We start from the raw sequence: 17,754 nt of genomic DNA on the forward strand, positions 1-17,754 counted from the left end.
TCAGCACACGGAACGACGTGTGGCGCTTCAGGCCGGACATCCGAAGTGTTGTCCTGAGACGTCTTAGAGCCCAGAGACTGGTGTAAACATGAGTTCAAGTTACTGCTGGTTCACTAAGCATCTGAAAATGTGTGAGGGATCACCCCACGTGTGTGAAAACCTTTGAGAAAGGAAGCGTTGACCCCGTGGCTGCCTCTCCAGCAAGCAGCAGCCGGATCACATAGCCTGTGGGCAGCATGTGCCCTCCTGAGAGCATGGTTTGGGGACTCCATGCTGCTGCACCCCGAGGGAGGGCTCCTGCGGGCTGGGGCTGGCCTGGACGAGGCGATGCAGAATGACTGGGGGGCCTGGAGTGCGGTTCTCATTTTGCGTAGCCTTAAAGTTCTTTTCCGCTGTACTTCGCCATGTCGCTACAGGTCTGCTGTGGTCGTTTGTACAGTTTTCTGCGTCCCATGAAAACAGAAAAGCTAAATACTAGCCGTTTGCTCAATGTTTTCCCCCAACAATTTTATTTTTGCTCGCTGTTGGTGTTTCTCCGGGGGCAGTGCTGTTAGGGAGATGTGCCCCTCGGTGACGGGGGGCCTGGGGTATAGCTTGGTGGCGTCGGGTGGGGACAAAGGCAGCGGCAGCCCGTGTTGGTGCAGGGCTTGCTCGCCGCCAGTCGTTACGGGCTACGTCAGATTGAGGCTGAAACGCGTGGATTTGGCTTATTTTGGCTGGAAACGTGCGTTTTTGTCAAATTTACAGTATCGGGAGAGCCCCGCGCCTCGTTCCCCGGGGAAGGGAGAAGAGCTGAGGCGGGAGGTGGCGCCTCCCCCGATGCCGGTGTCACGGTCGCTGCCCCGGTGCCGCCGGGTCCTGGCCCCCCCCCCCCCCCCCCGCCCGCCCCGCTCCCCTCAGGTTCCCGCCGCTCCCCGCCGTTGCTATTGGCAACGGGAGACCGCGTTCCCGCCACGCCCGCTTCCTTCCCCTGGAGCCACGCCCTCCTCCTCCAATCACAGGCCTCCCCTCGCTTCGCCGGCCAATCGCAGGGGGGCCGCGCCGCACGTGCCGGCGTCCATTGGCTGTGGCCAGGCCGCGCGCGCGCCCAATGGGAGGGCGGGGGCAAAGAGGCGGCCGGCCAATGGCGAGGGGGGGCGCGGCGGCGCTCTGCGCGCCTGAGGCCGGATTGGCTGCGGCCGGGGGGCGGGGCGGGGCAAGATGGCGGCCTCATCCCCCTTTCGTGCTGTGGGGGGGCTCAGCGCCCGCAGCCGCGCGTCTGCAGCGCTGTGCTGACAGAAATTTCCTTCGCAGCCGCTGGGTCGGTTCGGCAGGGGCTTGGTGCCTGCAGCGCAGGTGCGTGGGGCTGAGGCAAAGGCTCAGCCCCTGCTCAGCCCCTGCTCAGCCTTCTGCCCTGTGTGTTCGCTTTGGGTCGTCACCCAGCGGGCAGCAAAGTGTCACAGAATCACAGAACCCCAGAACCGTCTAGGTGGGAAGAGACCTCCAAGACCACCCAGTCCAACCTCTGACCTAACGCTAACAAGTCCCCCACTAAACCATATCACTACGCTCTACATCTAAATGTCTTTTAAAAGACCTCCAGGGATGGCGACTCGACCATTTCCCTGGGCAGCCCATTCCAATGCCCAACAACCCTTTCGGTAAAGAAGTTCTTCCTAATATCCAACCTAAACCTCCCCTGGCGCAACTTTAGCCCGTTCCCCCTCGTCCTGTCACCAGGCACGTGGGAGAACAGACCAACCCCACCTCTCTACAGCCTCCTTTAAGGTACCTGTAGAGAGCGATGAGGTCTCCCCTGAGCCTCCTCTTCTCCAGACTGAACAACCCCAGCTCCCTCAGCCGCTCCTCGTAAGACTTGTTCTCCAGACCCCTCACCAGCTTCGTTGCCCTTCTCTGGACTCGCTTGAGCACCTCCATGTCCTTCTTGTAGCGAGGGGCCCAAAGCTGAACACAGCACTCGAGGTGCGGCCTCACCACTGAAACCTGACTGGCCCCGCGATTCCTCCTGGCAGCAGAGTGAGCAGCTGGGTGTAAACACGGAGCACGCTGCAGGTGTCAAAACCGGTGAGATGTGCATCACGTTGAAAGGCAAAACAGAGCGTTCAAAGGCAATCATGTACAAACGTGGTGCTCGATAGATACCATGTACAGATAACGTACATGCACAGCCCGTGTTTGTATACAAACGCAGACATGTATGCAACATGTGTGAAGGCAAAGTGTAAGCTCCTTCTCACTGTGACTGCACAGATCCCGTGTTTGGGTTCTGGCCATAGCGATAGGAACTGCATGCAGCACCATTCACCTCAAAGAAATATCTCGCTAAGTTAAAAGAAATGAATGGAAAAACAACATTTTTAACATTTCACCTTCAATACATTTTTGCAAACAATGTAGGAATCATCTCTTAGTATTCATGGCGCTTAATTTTTTTGTTTGCATTAACTTTTAAGTTTTATTAGCAGGGGAAAAACTCTTAGAGCCACATCTGATGGACTGTGGCATTGCCTCAGTTAAAATACACTCTGAAGTATTTTCTTTTTTTTTTTTTTTTTTTTTTCATTAATTCAGTGACTGGAGTTTCAAGTTCAAGTTTCAAGTTGACTGGAGTTTCAAGTTCACTGACCACATTTTTTGTGATTAATTTTTGTCCTGGTTGTTTTAGAAAATCACTGAGTCACATTATTTTAAAATCATTTTACTGCTTCTGAGCTATGTGTAGAGATAACACTAGAAGATTCGCATATAAATTCCTCAGGTAATACGCTGGTTATACGTAATGAGGGCACTGCTAGAAACAGTTGGCTGATGACTGCTTGTTAAAAACAAACTGCTGGTGTGAGCAAAGAGGCTTTCGAGGGTGTACAATATACTGCTGGCATTGAGTATTGAACACTTTCTGTTTTAGGTCCCTGGGACATCTGATAATGCGGCAGCACATGAGGGGAAGAACCTGGAAGACTGGCAGAAAGAGCTTTACAAGAAAGTGATAAAGGAGAATTACAAATCCTTAACTACTTTGGGTAAAGGTTAGTTTTCCATTTCTTGCAGAAGGCAGAGAGGTCTGTGCTGTATCTGGCCTGTCTCTTGTCTACCAATCACTCCTCAAATCCTTTTTTTTTTTTTTTGTGGATTAATCTTTAGGTGCTTCTGAATCTGTGAGGGAGGATAAGCTCCACAATCTTTACAGACTGAAGGACAGTCGCTTTTCTAATGCCTCCGGGTCTGCTGCCCACCCCGCGCTCTGTTGTCGCTAGATACTCGATCTGTGCATGTAGGTGATGTCTGTGACATGGATCGAGTGACAGGATAGAGTGACGGGGTCTTCCCTGGCAGAGGGGCTTGAGCTCTGACAGTGCCTTAGTTGAGGCATGTGCTACCTGTCAAAGAGCAAAGGAGAATAGAAAAGCTTTAAACACACGAGCTAAGGAGCTGGAATGACACACGGCAGCGTGAATCCTGTGGACTTGTCCATCATAGTCAGGTTGTGAGTTTTTCCATCATCTCCAAACCCCATGTATATTGTTTGTTGTGATTCACTAAAGAATATTGAACTATTTTGGTGCAGAAGTAATTGAATAACATGAATGATGCCCCAGAAAACGGAGTCTTACCAGTCAGTGTTAAGTGCCCATCTATATTTGTTTCAAATCATTGCTTTCTAAATGTGAAGGTGTGAGCCCCTCTCTGGTTCCTCAGTTTTCACCTGATTCCTTGGATTAATAGAAGAATGAACCTGGCTGTAATTATGGGCTAAATGTGCTTTTACTTGTCCTCCAGGCTGCAGAAACAGAATTGCTGTGAACCCGAGAAGCCTCAGCTGTTGCTTACTCTACTTTCCGCTTTGTGACAGTTCTGTTGGAGAAGTGCTGATTTAGCCTAACCTCATTCTGTTGCTATTTCTGCACTTTCAAATCTGAAAATCCATGAAATAATGAGATGGTGTAATTCCACTTTTTTATTCTTTACATATCTTCTATTTTTTACAGTAGAAGAGCTAGAGTGCAGACAGCAGCCTCTATTTTTTGTACAGCTCTGCTCTGTTAAAGAAGCATGTGCCTTGCTCTGCATGAGAAAGAATTACCTGGGGGAAAGTAGTGACATGAATCATTTTTATTCATATTAAATACGAATTACACTTGCACAGCTGTATCAATTCAAGACCTTCCACTTCTGAACACTTGACTTTTCAACTTTTTAGCTACCATTTTTAGAATATTTTAAGAATTGGAAGACAAATACTGCCGCCTCTGCTTCCTACTCATCCTATATGCCAGAGCAGCTGTGGCAGTAATTTGCAGTTACCTGCTCTTTGGTCTTGTCTCCAGAGCAAAAGAGGGCGGTGTGTTTGGACAGTGGGTTATGCAGGCTTTTGCTAGAAAACAGTATCACGGAGTGTTTGCTTCTAGTTCTTGGGCCCAAAATGTTGCTTTTTGAGAAGGCAAAAGGCAGTATTTTTCATGCAAATTAATGGAGATGAGTCATGTTACAAAAAGGGCAGAGATGAAGTACAGGGCTTAGAGACTGAAAGTGAATAGCCTGACATGAAGCCATCCCCAGCGCTGGTCTTTGTGCAACTTACCCTTTGCCTACGTTGGGAATTAAAGTAGGTTAGGCAATACCTTTGTAACTGGGGGGTTGGGGGAGGTGTCAGAACAGGGAAATGGTGGTTATTATTTCCCTATGTTCCCTGTGCAGACTGTCCTGTTCCCAACATCGATATCCGGCTGAGGGTAGTGCTGGGTGTCAAGGAGCAGCGGAGTTTTGAGGAAAGAGAAATTCCTGCAAGTCTCAGCACAGGTGCGTGATGGCGTCAGACGAGCCAAAGATTAAACTGGCAACATATTAAGCATGGGCTTCTAGGATCAGAAGGAGGGGGTTTCTAATGTGTTCCTGCATTTTTTATCCCAAACTTGTTCTGTTTGTACAGATTACTCACAATAAATAAGGAGGTTTTTTCTTTGGAAATTCGTATTAGATCACATCAGGTGAAGGGAAGGTTTGGAAGCTTTTTGTTCCAGGCTGTGGTGCTGCTGCGATCAACTCCGAGATGCAGACTCATGCACAGAGATCAGGAAATACAGAGCTGTTTGGATCGTGTTCAGGAGGATCCCAAGACTCGACTTGCCAAGTTTCAGACATGGGGGTAACATCCGAGAGCCATCGCAATTCGGGAGCAGGTCAGGCAAATCGAACAACAGGAAGCAGAAGAGGTAACAGCCCTCCTGGGAGAGGAGAGCCTGATGAATTCAAAGAGATCCTTCTTTACCAGGAAACCCAGACAGGAGAGAGGCTGTATGCATGTGCAGAATGTCAGAAGACTTTTAAACTGAAAATAGGACTGTTAAAACAAAAGCAGATTCACACCAGAAAGAATCAGGTATTGTCATACATACGCACAGACTGCAGGAAAAGCTTTGGTCGCCACGCGGATCTGATCCGACACCAGAGAACTCACACAGGAGAGAGGCCTTACAAGTGTACAGCGAGTGATCAAAGTTTTACAGAGAAACCCAGAATCACTTGCGAACTCACAACATAGCCCTGTAATTGGTGTGCCAAAAGCTTCCCTGGGATAGATTTTCCATTGTTACCAAATAATCCACCAGAGGATTGGCTTCTAGTCATGTATCAATTACAGGGGAAGGCTTAGGATGAGACAGTTTGATTAAACCGAATTAAACCCAAGCATGGCAGGCATCTGGTTGGTGCCAGCCGAAGAGGCATTGATTAGGAGCTGATTTTAATCGGTGGCTAGATGATTCATATCTGGGAGGGGGAGTTATACACAGCAGCGTTGACGGTACTGAAAGCATTATTAAAAGAATATTCCGATGCACAAAGCAGCCTGTGCTAGAAAATGGCTGTATTTAAGCAGAAAATTGCTGGGGGTTTTCATGTTCGAGAAGACCGAAGATACGATCAGAACAGGATTGTCTGCAGAGTTGTAAGCAGAAAATGGAGCTTCTGAGAGCTTAGGAGCTCAGATTAAAGTGAATGTATGGGTTTGGTGTTACACACACACACACAACACAGTGATAGGACAGTAACAGTGGCAGTGAAGGCGCTGTTGCATGGAAATAACCAGAATCAGTTGTTTCAAACATTTATTCACGGTGCAGGAGATGCCAGTTTCATTTCTGAGATTCTGGCAGGGCACGCAGGTATGTTCTTAATGTAAGTGTGAAGTACAGGTGAAAACGCTCTTCCCCGGAAGCCAAAAAGAGGCAGTGGCTTCAGCTAGAGACAGGATTAGCAGACAGGAAGGGAGTCCTGTGGAGACGGGGTTTATACACCTCACATCTCTCCGTAGGCTGGTGATGCTCAGCATTTTTCCTTATTCCAGTTGAGTGCAAGGGTCAAAAAGGTAGGGTTGCCTCCTGTTCAAAGCACGTGTTCTGCACTGAGGCTGTGAATGAAGTTGATGTCCTTGGCTTCCCTTGAGGAACAGCAGACCAAGAAACAACTGGGGCTGGGATGGAGCTTGGTAAGTTCTGAAGGAGGTTAAGGGAGTACTCGTGGCCCCAGGGGATCCCTGCCCATCCCAAAAGCAGGAGTAGCTTGCAGAGAACTCTTTTATCACTCACTTCTCGTTATTTTCTTCTTAAAATTTACCCTGGGGATAGCATTTCTTTTATCCTTCTCCCACGCAACTTAATGCCTTAGTAGCTACCGGTATGCTGTGTGCTCCTGAATGAGGATTCTTTGCAGTGAGGCCGCTCCTGTAAAGCACCATCTTAGCAGAACTCGTTCCTTCTGTGAAACAAAGAGCACCTGGAACAGCAGGGCTGAATTTGGCTTGTCACACTCCTACAGCTGTTTGTTCAGGAGCTGCTGAATGAAAATCCTCAGTGTTAAGACCTTCCTACCCCCTGTGCTGCACGCATGGGGCTGAGGAGCACCCGTCCCAGGGGAAGACCAGGCACAGATGGTCACTTACATTGGAGATTTTTGTAAGCATTGAAATAAAAATAATCGCCTTGTTTAGAGGTTTAAGTGGAGACATTAAATGGAGTTAGAGGTGGAAAGCCACGCAGCCAGTGGGGTGATCCAAAATAGTGACGGTGTGTAAAATCTCACTTGCCCAAAGTGCTGAGTTTAACATTACCAAACCCCTTCAGCATCTTTGCTTAATAAAACTGGATGTCTCCCATGTGAGAAGCATCAGAAAGTTAGCTCTCCAGGTTAGCATTGGGCACAGTGAGGGTGAACACAAGTAGCTGGAGGAGCTGTGATTGCTGCACAAAGTCTTCATGGTCTCACTTGAAGAACAAAAGTTCAGGATCATAGGGGAAATTCAGAGTCAGGTGGCTGTTGTGTCGGAATGACTTGTTTGTGTCCTGATAAAGGAGTGACAGAAGCAGCAGGAAGTGGGAGTCTTTGTATTTATGGTTTTGTGAAAACCTTTGTGGAAGTTTTCTTTCCTCTGAAAGCAGAAGGGCTTTGAGGCAGGTGGATTGCGCCTAACGTCCCTCCCTCCGACCTGAAATGTGAAGCACGTGCGAAGAGAAATGCAGCTTCTTCCAGGTGCCTTCTGAGTGTCACTGCACTGCTGTGGTGAAGTACTCTCTGCTTAGGATATAAAAAGCACAGAGATGTTAATGTAAGGACTCAGTTTTTTAAAAAAGATAACTTTTATTGGGTTTGTTTCCAGTGTACGCTGCTGCTGGCTCCACTGATGCTGGTAAGAATCTTGCCTTGATTGAGACCAGGCTTACACCTATAACGATTAAGCACAGATTGTGTGCTAGAATTGCTCAACATGTTGCTGTTTCCTCTCTGGGAGGTTTTGTTTTAATTCTCCAGTTGTGGAGTTTGACCTGCTGCGGAACAAACTGTCCTGATTCTCATAGCAGGGAGAGTAGGAGTTTTTCATAGACAGTGTTATTGAATAAGAAACCTAAGCTGAGAATCAGTGTGCTTGCCTTGAGAAATAAGGTTCGTCAGGAAATACAAGTGACTGTGTAAACTGTCGGGTTTGTGCAGCCAGAAGGAAAAAAAGCCAGATCCTTAACGAGTTGGGTATTCTTTAAAGAGAATTTCCAACTCATTCCCTTTAGCTTTTTTTTTTATTATTATTATTTATTTATTTATTTATTAAAAGTCAGTCTGAAAATGTAAAACTTGCCATGCTAAGTAACACCTAACACCTTGTCAGGGGTAACAGTGACAGAAGCACATTCATGACTAAATCATTTTTTAGTTTTAAACTCTTTTAATTTCTCCTAACCAGTAGAAGCAAGATCAGGATGTAGCACGTGAGGCTCTTCTGCCTTTTCTGTTGTAATTGTCCTTTATGGGTCATGCTCTAAAGAGTCCTTTCCTGTTCTGCTCTGTCCAGTTCACAAATTACAAGATGTCTGGCATTTCATGATTAATGTTGATAAAGGATTATTTCTTCTTACAGTTTCTTCTGCACTCATCTGTCTCTTCACTTATGTCTCCAGATGCAGAGTCTCATCTTGTGAGTTGGGTGCCTTGCATGGTGTGGGTGGGTGCAAATGAGGCTGAGGTCTTGTGCGAGGACTTTCAGGGAAGGGATCATCTTCTGTTCTCGACGTGGCTTTATAGTAAAACCAGTCAAAAAAGGAACCCATTTCCCAATAAATTCATAGAATCATAGAATGGCTCGGGTTGGAAGGGACCTCAGAGAACATTTAGTTCCAAACCCCTGCCAAGGGAAGGGACACCTCCCACCAGATCAGGTTGGCCAAGGCCCCATCCAGCCTGGCCTTGAACACCTCCAGGGATGGGGCATCCACAACCTCTCTGGGCAACCTGTGCCAGTGCCTCACCGCCCTCTGAGTGAAGAAAATTCCATCTGCTTTTGTGTGGTTTCGGGCTTACCTAATTCATTACACCCAGTTTCTATGATTTCTTTTTGCCTCACGTGTAAATCACAGCCGGTGTCCCCTCCCAACCTGCCCAGAGGAGGGTGCCCAGGACAGCACAGCACGGAATGGTTTCCGTACAGTGAATTACTGCTGTGTGCGGGCTCTTCCACTTGGAAAAGAGCACATGAGGAGAGGTGTGATACATGAGTGGTGCAGGAAGGGTAACGAGGGATCGGTCATCCCCTGCCTTGCCCACTTCCAGACTTGGGAGACATCAAACTAAAGCAGTAAGTGGGGGCTTCAAAGCCAACAGAAGGTTCTTAATGCAGTGTTTGGATACACCAGTGACTGACGTGCCACAAGATGCTGCAGGTGCAGAGAGTTTACATTGGCTCAGAATCATAGAATGGTTTGGGTTGGAAGAGACTTTAAATATTATCTAATTCCACCCCCTGCCATGCCCAGGGCCCCCTGCCCCCAGCCCCGGCTGCCCCCAGCCCCATCCAGCCTGGCCTTGGGCACTGCCAGGGATGGGGCACCCACAGCTCCTGGGGGCAGCCTGCGCCAGGCCCACCACCCTCACTGTGTCAACTGCAAACTTGCTGAGGGTGCCTCAATTTCACTGTCCATGTCACCGACAGAGATGTCAAACAGCTCTGGTCCCAGTACCAACCCCCAAGGACACCACTCGTTGCTCAGTCTCCACCTGGACATGGAGCCGTTGACCACAACTCCTGGAGTGCCACCACCCAGCCAATTCCTTACCCACCGAGCGCTCCACCCATCACATCCGTGTCTCTCCAGTTTAGAGACAAGGATATAACGGGGGACAGGGTCAAATGCTTTCCACGAGACCAGATAGATGATACCAGCTGCTCTGCTCCTATCCCCCTGTTTACCTACCTAGAATCATCTGGATAAACTCCCAGAAGGCAACAACTTGATAGAGATCTTTAAATACCAAGGTGCCACTTCTGGCTGAGGGAGACCTGGAGCTTGTGGCCACCTCCAGGCAACCCTAGGTCCTCAGCAGCTCTGGGGCTGCCGTCCCTGGAACAGGCAAAGCTCACAGGGGATCCAGGGGCTGGTCCCAGCCCCGAGCACCCCCCACTCTGGGGCACGACCTTGTCCCAAATCACAGATGGGGAACAGCCACAGCATCACTTTTAATTCCGTGCCTGTGCAGAAATTGGGGTCTTAGCAAGTTATGTCCTGGGATCCTGGTGGCACCGAGGTGACCAGGAGGCAGCGATGGGCCCTTGGGCAAGGAAGGCTGAGGGAGCCCCGGGCTGCCTGGGGCCGAGCACTGCCAGCAGGTGGAGGGAGGGGACCCTGCCCCTCTGCCCGTGCTGGTGAGACACCCCTGGGGTGCGGGGTCCGGTGCTGGGCCCGTGGCCCAAGAGGGAGCTGGACGCGCTGGGGAGAGCCCGGTGCGGGGCCAGGAAGATGCCGCAGGGCCCGGAGCCCCTCTGCTGTGAGGAGAGGCCGGGAGAGCTGGGGCTGCTCAGCCTGGAGCAGAGGAGGCTCCGGGGGATCCCGGCCGTGGCCGGCAGCACCCGCAGGGAGGTGCCAAGAGGCCGGAGCCGGGCTCTGCCCAGCGGTGCCCAGGGCCAGGCCCAGCGGCCCCGGGCCCAGCCTGGAGCCCGGGAGGCTCCCCCTGCCCCCCAGCAGCACGTCCGTGCTGGGCGGGTGCTGGAGCCCTGGCCCAGGCTGCCCCGAGAGGGGCTGGGGGCTGCTCCCTGCACAGCTCCAGCAGCGCCTGCCCGTGGGGCTGGGCACCAGCTCCGGGGGCTGCTGGAGCATGGCTACGACCACAGTGACCCAGGGGGGCCTCCAGCTCCAGCCAGGCTGGGATTCTGTGACAAGAAGCTAAACGAGAGCCTGCTGCCCTGGGCACGGCACAGCCCGGGACGCTGGGTGCACCAAGCCACCCACCCCTGGTGCTGCGCCCTGCACTGTCTGCCCCCGGGGTCCAAGGAACACTTTTTGGAGCCCACCGGCTGCAGCTGGCACCCATACAGGGAACAGAGGTGCCTGAGAGCCCTGTCAGTTTGCCCTGGAGAAGTCTTTCTAGAGATCTTGATTTCGGTGGTTCTGTGATTAAGTCCAACCACCAACCTGGCCTACCCAGTCCCAGCCCCATGTCCCTCAGTGCCACGTCCACTTGTCTCTTAAATGCCCCCAGGGATGGGGACTCCACCACCTCCCTGGGCAGCCCGTTCCCACACTCCCGTTGGTCACCCTCTCCATGAAGAAATTCTGCCCAAAATCCTACGTAACCATCCCCTGGAGCAACTTGAGCATGTTCCCTCATGTCCTGTCACTGAGAAAACAGACGGACACCTTCCTCCCTGCGTCCTCCTTTCTGGCTGCTGGTGAGAGCTGCGGTCTCACCAGTGCCACGTAAGGGGACAGCGGTGACGTTCCTCGCACTTGTGACCCCAAGAGCTGCACACAACATCCGCTGAATTTTTAAATTAGAAAAAAAATGCAACAAAATGTTGGGTGCGGGTGATGCTCAGCACCCTGAGGGGCCACAGCCCTTCTGTCTGGGGGGAGGCAGCTGCTGGGCTCTCCCCACATCAGCTGGTGGGGCTGGTGTGCTGTGTTTTTTTGGGGGGATTTTGGTCATTCTGGCTGGGTGATGCTGCACTGGAGGGGACGGGATGAACAACCGCGTCCTCAAGCGAAATGGCTGCTCAGGCTCCTGTGTGGCCATGCTGGGCTCTTCAAACGTCCCTTGTTCCCCCTCCCCCCATCCTCCTGGTCCCCCTTGTCCACCTTTTATCCCCCCCATTCTCTTTTCCCTCCCTTGTCCCGTCCTCCTGGTCCCCCTTGTTCCCCCACCTTGTTCCCCTTGTCCCCTCCTTGTCCTCCCAGTCCCCCTTGCCCACCTTCTGCCCCCTGTCCCCTTCTCCCCCATGTCCTCCTTTTCCCCCCTCATCCTCCTTGTCCTCATGGTCTCCCTGGTCCCTCTCCTTGTCCTCTCTGGTGTCCCTTGTCCCCCTTGTCCTCTCTGGTCCCCCTTCCCCCCCTCCTTGTCCCCTTTGTCCCTCCTTGTCCTCCTGGTCCCCCCCCTTGTTCCCCTTGTCCTCCTTGTCCCCTCTGGTCCCCCTTGTCCCCCTCCTTGTCCCTCTTGTCCCCCTTGTCCTCTCTGGTCCCCCTTGTCCCCCTCCTTGTCCCCCTCCTTGTCCCCCTTGTCCCTCCTTGTCCTCCTGGTCCCCCTCCTCGTTCCCCTTGTCCTCCTTGTCCCCTCAGGTCCCCCCTCCTTGTCTCCTCCTGTTCCCCTTGTCCCCCTTGTCCCCCCGTCCCGCACGGGGAGGCCCCGCCGAGCGCCCCGGGCCAGCAGCGTCCCGCGGGGGGAAGAAGCCTCTCCGCGGGGCCCCGGTGCCGCTCCCGGTGCCGCTCCCGGTGCCGGTGCCGGGCCGGTAGGCGGCAGTGCTCCTCGCTCCTCGCCGCTCCCCCCGCCCGCGCCCGCCAAGCACCGGCGAGGCGGATGCAATTCCCCGGCTGCCCCTGGCTCCTCGGCGGGGCGGCGGGGCCCGGCCCGCAGCGCGCAGCCACCGACAGCGGCCCCGGCAGCGGCCCCGGCAGCGGCCCCGGCCCCGGCGCGGCGGCGGGCGGCCCCGCGGCCCCGCTCGGCAGCGCGCTCTCCCCGCCGCGGCCCGGCCCCAGCCGCCGGGGCCCGGCCCAGCTCCGCGGGGCCATGGCCGAGTGGGCGCCCGCCCAGGTAAGCGCGGCCCGGCCCGGCCCGGCCCGGCCCGGCCCGGGGCTCCCCCCGCCGAGCCCGGCCCCGGTCCCGGCCCCGGCCCCGGCCCGGAGGCGGAGCCGCCCCGCCCGCGCTGCTGGGGCGCTCCCCGACGGGGCCCGCTCCGGCCCCGGTTCCCCGTCCCGGGTGCCCCTGGAAGGCGCTCGGGCCAGGGAGCGGAGCCCCGCGACCCCCCCGGGATGGCCCCGAGTGGCCCCGTGGCCCCCTCGAGATGCCCCCGCGCACCCCTCGAGTGTCCCCGTGTCCCTCCCGGGATAGCCCCGTGTCCCCCTCGAGATGGCCCCGCGCCCCCCCAGAGTGTCCCCGTGGCCCACCTGGATGGCCCCGTGTCCCACCTGGATCTCCCCATGTCCCCCCCGGCATGGCCCCGGTGCCCTTCCCGGGATGTCCTCGGGTCCCCCTGCCCCGGGATGTCCCCCTGCACCCTGGTCCGGGATGCCCACGTTCCTCTCGGATGCCCCGCTGTCCCCGCGATGCTCCCGTGTCCCCAGGATGCTCCTCTGCGGGCTCCAGCCCCGGGATGTCCCCGTGCCCCGCTGACCCGGGATGCTCCGGTGGCCCCGCCGTGGCCCTGCTGCTCCCTGCCCACCCTGCTCCTTCCTCAGCCCAAGGGAGGCTCCCACCCAAGCACATCCAGAAAATCCCCAAAAAAAGGGTCAGGGGTCGGGAGGGGCCCTGCTTCACCCCAGCGGCACAGCTGGGGGGCTGCCAGCACGGCGCGGTGACCTCCTGCAGCTGGCTGCCGTCCCACGGGGACGATGACCGGCGCTGACTCGGTGGCCGCGCGGCAACCTGCGGGACCTGGGCACGGCACGGGGGTACCCGCGGGGTCTGGGAGGTGGGGGGGCAGCACCCTGCGTGCCCCCTGCCCAGCCCGCGCCTCCCCGTGCAGGTGCAGGAGTGGAACGTGGAGCCCCCCCACCTGATGCCGCTGCAGCCGCCGCTGCTGCCCGAGCGGGCGCACGTGCGGGAGGCGCAGCTGCACTCCGCCGAGGCCTCGCTCTGGACCGTGGTGGCCACGGTGCAGGCGATGGAGAGGAAGATCGACCTCCTGGCCACCCGCCTGCTCAGCCTGGAGGGCCGCTCCGGCACGGCCGAGAAGAAGCTCCTGGACTGCGAGAAAACCGCCATGGAGTTCGGCAACCAGCTGGAGAGCAAGTGGGCCGTGCTGGGCACCCTCATCCAGGAGTACGGGCTGCTGCAGCGGCGCCTGGAGAACGTGGAGAACCTGCTGAAGAACAGGAACTTCTGGGTGCTGCGCCTGCCCCCTGGCCCCCGGGGCGAGGTGCCCAAGGTGGGCAGGGCCGGGGTGGGCACGGGGGGCCCGGGAGCCCTTTGGGGCTGTCTCTGGGTCTACGCAAGTCCCCACGGCCGGGACGTCGAAGGGACGGGGACAGGCGCTGCTGAGCTGCCCGCGGCCTGTCCCTGCAGGTGCCGGTGACGTTTGTTGACATTGCCGTCTACTTCTCGGCGGAGGAGTGGAAGAATTTGGAGGAGTGGCAGAAGGAGCTGTACAATAACCTGGTGAAGGAGAACTATGAGTCTTTGATCTCCCTGGGTAAACATCCCTTTTTGCCCCTTTCCCGGCGGCCAGGGGCGTTCGGCACCGTCTCTCCCCGGCCCCACGTCCACGCGGTGACGGGGAGGGCTCGGCCGCCGTCGCGACCCCGCGCTGTCTCCCCCCGAGCAGACGCAGCCCTGGCCAGGAGCGACGCGCAGCCCCGGCTGGAGCGCGGGGAGGTGCCCTGCGTCCCCGAGCAGAGGGACCTGGAGCCGCGGGAGCTGCCGGCGGACGCCTGCGCGGGTGAGGCATCGGCTCGGGCAGCTCCTCGTGACGGCAGCGCCCGGCTCTGCTCCGGCCCCGCTCCCTCCCTCCCGCATTTAGGGTGCACGTCCCCTAAGTCCCGTCCCTATTGGGCTGTGCGGCCGTCACCTGTCCACACAGGCCGTGCCATGGTCACCCATCCCTGCGGGATGTCCCGTGGTCACCCATCTCCGTGGGATATCCTTGGTCACCTGTCCCCAGGGGATGTCCCGTGGTCACCGGTCCCCAGGTCACCCATCCCCAGGGGATGTCCCATGGCCACCCGTCCCCAGGGGATGTCCTGTGGTCACCCATCCTGACAGCTCCCCCAGGGGTGTTCGAGGCCCTGTCACCGCTGTGGGACAGGGACACTCTGCGTGGCCGGAGCAGGGGGGTCCCCACCCCGCAGCCGTTCCCAGCGCCCCGGCAAGGAGCGGGGCCGCGCTGGGTGGCTGCCACCCGGCACCGCCAAGTCTCTCCTTGTGAACAGAGCCGCTGATCTCCACCTCCGACATCCTGTCCCGGATCAAGCAGGAGGTGGCGTTCGTGGGGGAGCAGCAGTTCGGGGAGGACCGGGGGATGCCCGCGGACCCCTGTGCAGGTGAGGCCGGCACCCCCCTTGGGACGCGCCAGCCGGGTGCGCGGTGCCTTTCGGAGCGGTTGCCTCCTGGGTCCACCCTGTGCAGGATGCGGCCCTGAGTCCCCTTCCCTTCCTTCCCCGCAGGTGCTGACGCCTTGATCACGGCGCACGACTTCTTGTCGTGGATCAAGCAGGAGGAAGAGCCGTGCGTCAGGGAGCCCTGGGAGCTGCCGGAGAGGGAAATCCTGACCGGTCCCGGCCCCGGTGAGCGATGCCTGAGCCTGGGCTGGGGGGGGTTCTCAGCCCAGCAGGAACTGTGCGGGTCCTGCTCTTCCCCACGGCCGCTGCAGACCATGTCCATGCTGGTGCTTGCCCTGGGGAGACCCCAATCGGGTGCCAGGGGTGGCAGAGCCCCTGCTCCTAGCGATGTGGGTCATGGGCCGTGCCTGTGCCCCGGCCATGCCGGGCTCTGGCTGAAAGATGTGTTAGGGTGCGCGGGGTCAGGCGGGGAGGCACCAGGGACCACATCGTCCCCACAGCTCCGGGTCAGGCTGCGGGTGCTGCCCCCCAGCTCGGGGCCGTCCCCGGTCCCCGGCAGCTGCTGACCGCAGCCTTTTTCCCCCTGCAGCCGGCGAGGGGCTGATGGTGAAGACGGAGGAGCGGTGTCCCCGCGCCGAGCCCCCAGAGGAGGTGCTGCCGGGTGCCTCCGCGGAGCTGCTCTTCCCGGGCTCGGGCTTCGGGAGCCCCGAGGGACAGGCAGCGGTGGCCGGGGGAGCCCTGCCCGCACAGCACAGACTGGGCAAAGCCCTGGGTGCGGAGCCGGGGCCGGGGGCTGAGCCCGGGGGGGTCCCGGCTGCGGCGGCACCGTCCGAGGAGCGCCCTCACGGCTGCGCCGAGTGCGGGAAGAGCTTCAGCGGGAAGAAGAGCCTGCGGATCCACCAGCGGAGCCACGCGGCCGAGCGCCCTTACCCCTGCGCCGAGTGCGGCAAGAGCTTCAACTGCCACTCGGGGCTGGTGCGGCACCAGATGATCCACCGCGGCGAGCGGCCCTACAAGTGCGCCGAGTGCGGCAAGTGCTACAGCCGCAAGGAGCACCTGCAGAACCACCAGCGGCTGCACACGGGCGAGCGGCCCTTCGTCTGCGCCGCCTGCGGCAAGAGCTTCATCCGCAAGCAGAACCTGCTCAAGCACCAGCGCATCCACACGGGCGAGCGGCCCTACCAGTGCCCGGCTTGCGGCCGCAGCTTCCGCTACAAGGAGTCCCTCAAGGACCACCAGCGCGTGCACGGGGCCGAAGCGGGACCCCCGCCGCTGCCACCCCCCGGATTGCCCCCCGGGGACTAGGGGACGCCCCGCCGCGGACTGATGCCCCCTTCCCCGGGACTTGGGGGGGGGGGGGGGGGGGGGGGGGGGCCACGCACCGGCCACGGAGCTTTGTACCAAATCTGGGCGCCCGGCCGGAGGGGGGGCGGTGCAGGCAGTGGCGCGACCTGCCCCGCATGTGGGGAGGGGTCTCCCCCCGCCCCCCCCCAGCCCCACCACGGAGGGACTCTCGTCAGCCCCCCTGCCGCTCGCCCCCGCCAGACAATCTGGGGATGATGGACGGGAGCTGCTGCCTGCCATGCCTCCCCCCCCACCCCGCCGCTGCCCCCCCGCCGCCGTCCCCGCCTGCTGCTCTGCCCCCTCCCTCCAAGCCCCCGCTGCTTATTTTTACTCCCCGCGCCGTCCCGCTCTGTACAGTGCTTGGGGTGTCGTTTTGTATGGACGATGCAACGCGGAATAAAGTTGTGCTGGGCTGCAGCGCCTTCGCCCCAGCCCCGCGGGGTCCCCGCTGTCCCTGTCCCCCACGGAGCCCCCCCCCCCCAGCCCCCAGGAGGGTGGCAGCATCACCTCCAGAGCCAGAGGCAGGGCTGAGTGTGACATGCACGCACGTGGGACCTGTGTGCGCGCACACCAGCCGTGCACGGGAGCTGCTCCTGTGGCCACGGGGGGATCCCCAGGGCCAGCAGCAGCCCCGGCCCAGGAGGGACGCCTGCCTTGTAAAGCTGTTTCTAGCAGTTCTCACCAAATTCCAGCATTTATTGTTTTTCTTGCGTTTTCACTGAACTCCTGGGCACCATTTTGCAGCAAAGCCTTCCCTGGGGATCGAGCCCTGGGCTTTGCACGGAGACCGGAGCCCACCTCTCCCCGCATCACCCCCCCCCCCCCCCCCCCCCATGTATTTCTGAATCACGTTGCTGCAAAATAAAATGCTCCCGGCCTGCGGTGCCCAGCACCCAACTCATGCCTCCAGCTGCTTGTTGTCCCCCTCCCCAAAGGGGACCTGGCCACCCTGGGGGGGGGGCGGGGAGGCCCAGTTGGACCCAGGTCACCCAGCAAGGGCTGCAGCTCCTGCTACCAGCCACGCACGCGGCGACGTCAGCCCAGCGAGGACGGTTTGGGCTGGCACCCCGACGTGGGCTGCAGCCACAGGAGCGCGGCTCCGCAGGGCTGGAGCTGCCGGGGCCCCCAACCCCACAGTGGGCTCGCAGACCCCGCTGCCACCGCAGCAAAAGGGAGCATCCCGCCTCCCCCCCCCCCCCCCGCCCCAGGCCACGGCAGCACCGCACCACCCAGACCCCCCCTGGGCCATGGCAGCACCGCACCGGCACTGTGGGGGATTAGAGCCGGGAGGCACCGTGGGCAGGCGGCGAATTACCAGCATGACACAGCAGCCCCGGCGGCACCGGCACGAGCGAGCGGCGGCCGGCAGCCTCCCAGCAGCGCG

The 17,754-nt window shown here is 58.1% G+C and overlaps 1 protein-coding gene across 1 annotated transcript; it reads left to right on the forward strand.

Moving 5' to 3' along the window:
• The first annotated feature begins 404 nt into the window (after window positions 1-404).
• Window positions 405-16,331, forward strand: LOC126913218 (zinc finger protein 282-like). The gene is given in 11 exon segments (XM_050709290.1): window positions 405-416; window positions 2,909-3,029; window positions 4,699-4,800; window positions 12,093-12,284; window positions 12,287-12,564; window positions 13,496-13,897; window positions 14,035-14,161; window positions 14,294-14,407; window positions 14,898-15,008; window positions 15,132-15,309; window positions 15,599-16,331. Coding segments are annotated over 11 exon segments (2,370 nt in total).
• Window positions 16,332-17,754: the final 1,423 nt, after the last annotated feature.

Source organism: Cygnus atratus, chromosome 2, assembly GCF_013377495.2.
Source record: "Cygnus atratus isolate AKBS03 ecotype Queensland, Australia chromosome 2, CAtr_DNAZoo_HiC_assembly, whole genome shotgun sequence".
In the NCBI taxonomy this organism is placed as follows: Eukaryota; Metazoa; Chordata; class Aves; order Anseriformes; family Anatidae; genus Cygnus; species Cygnus atratus.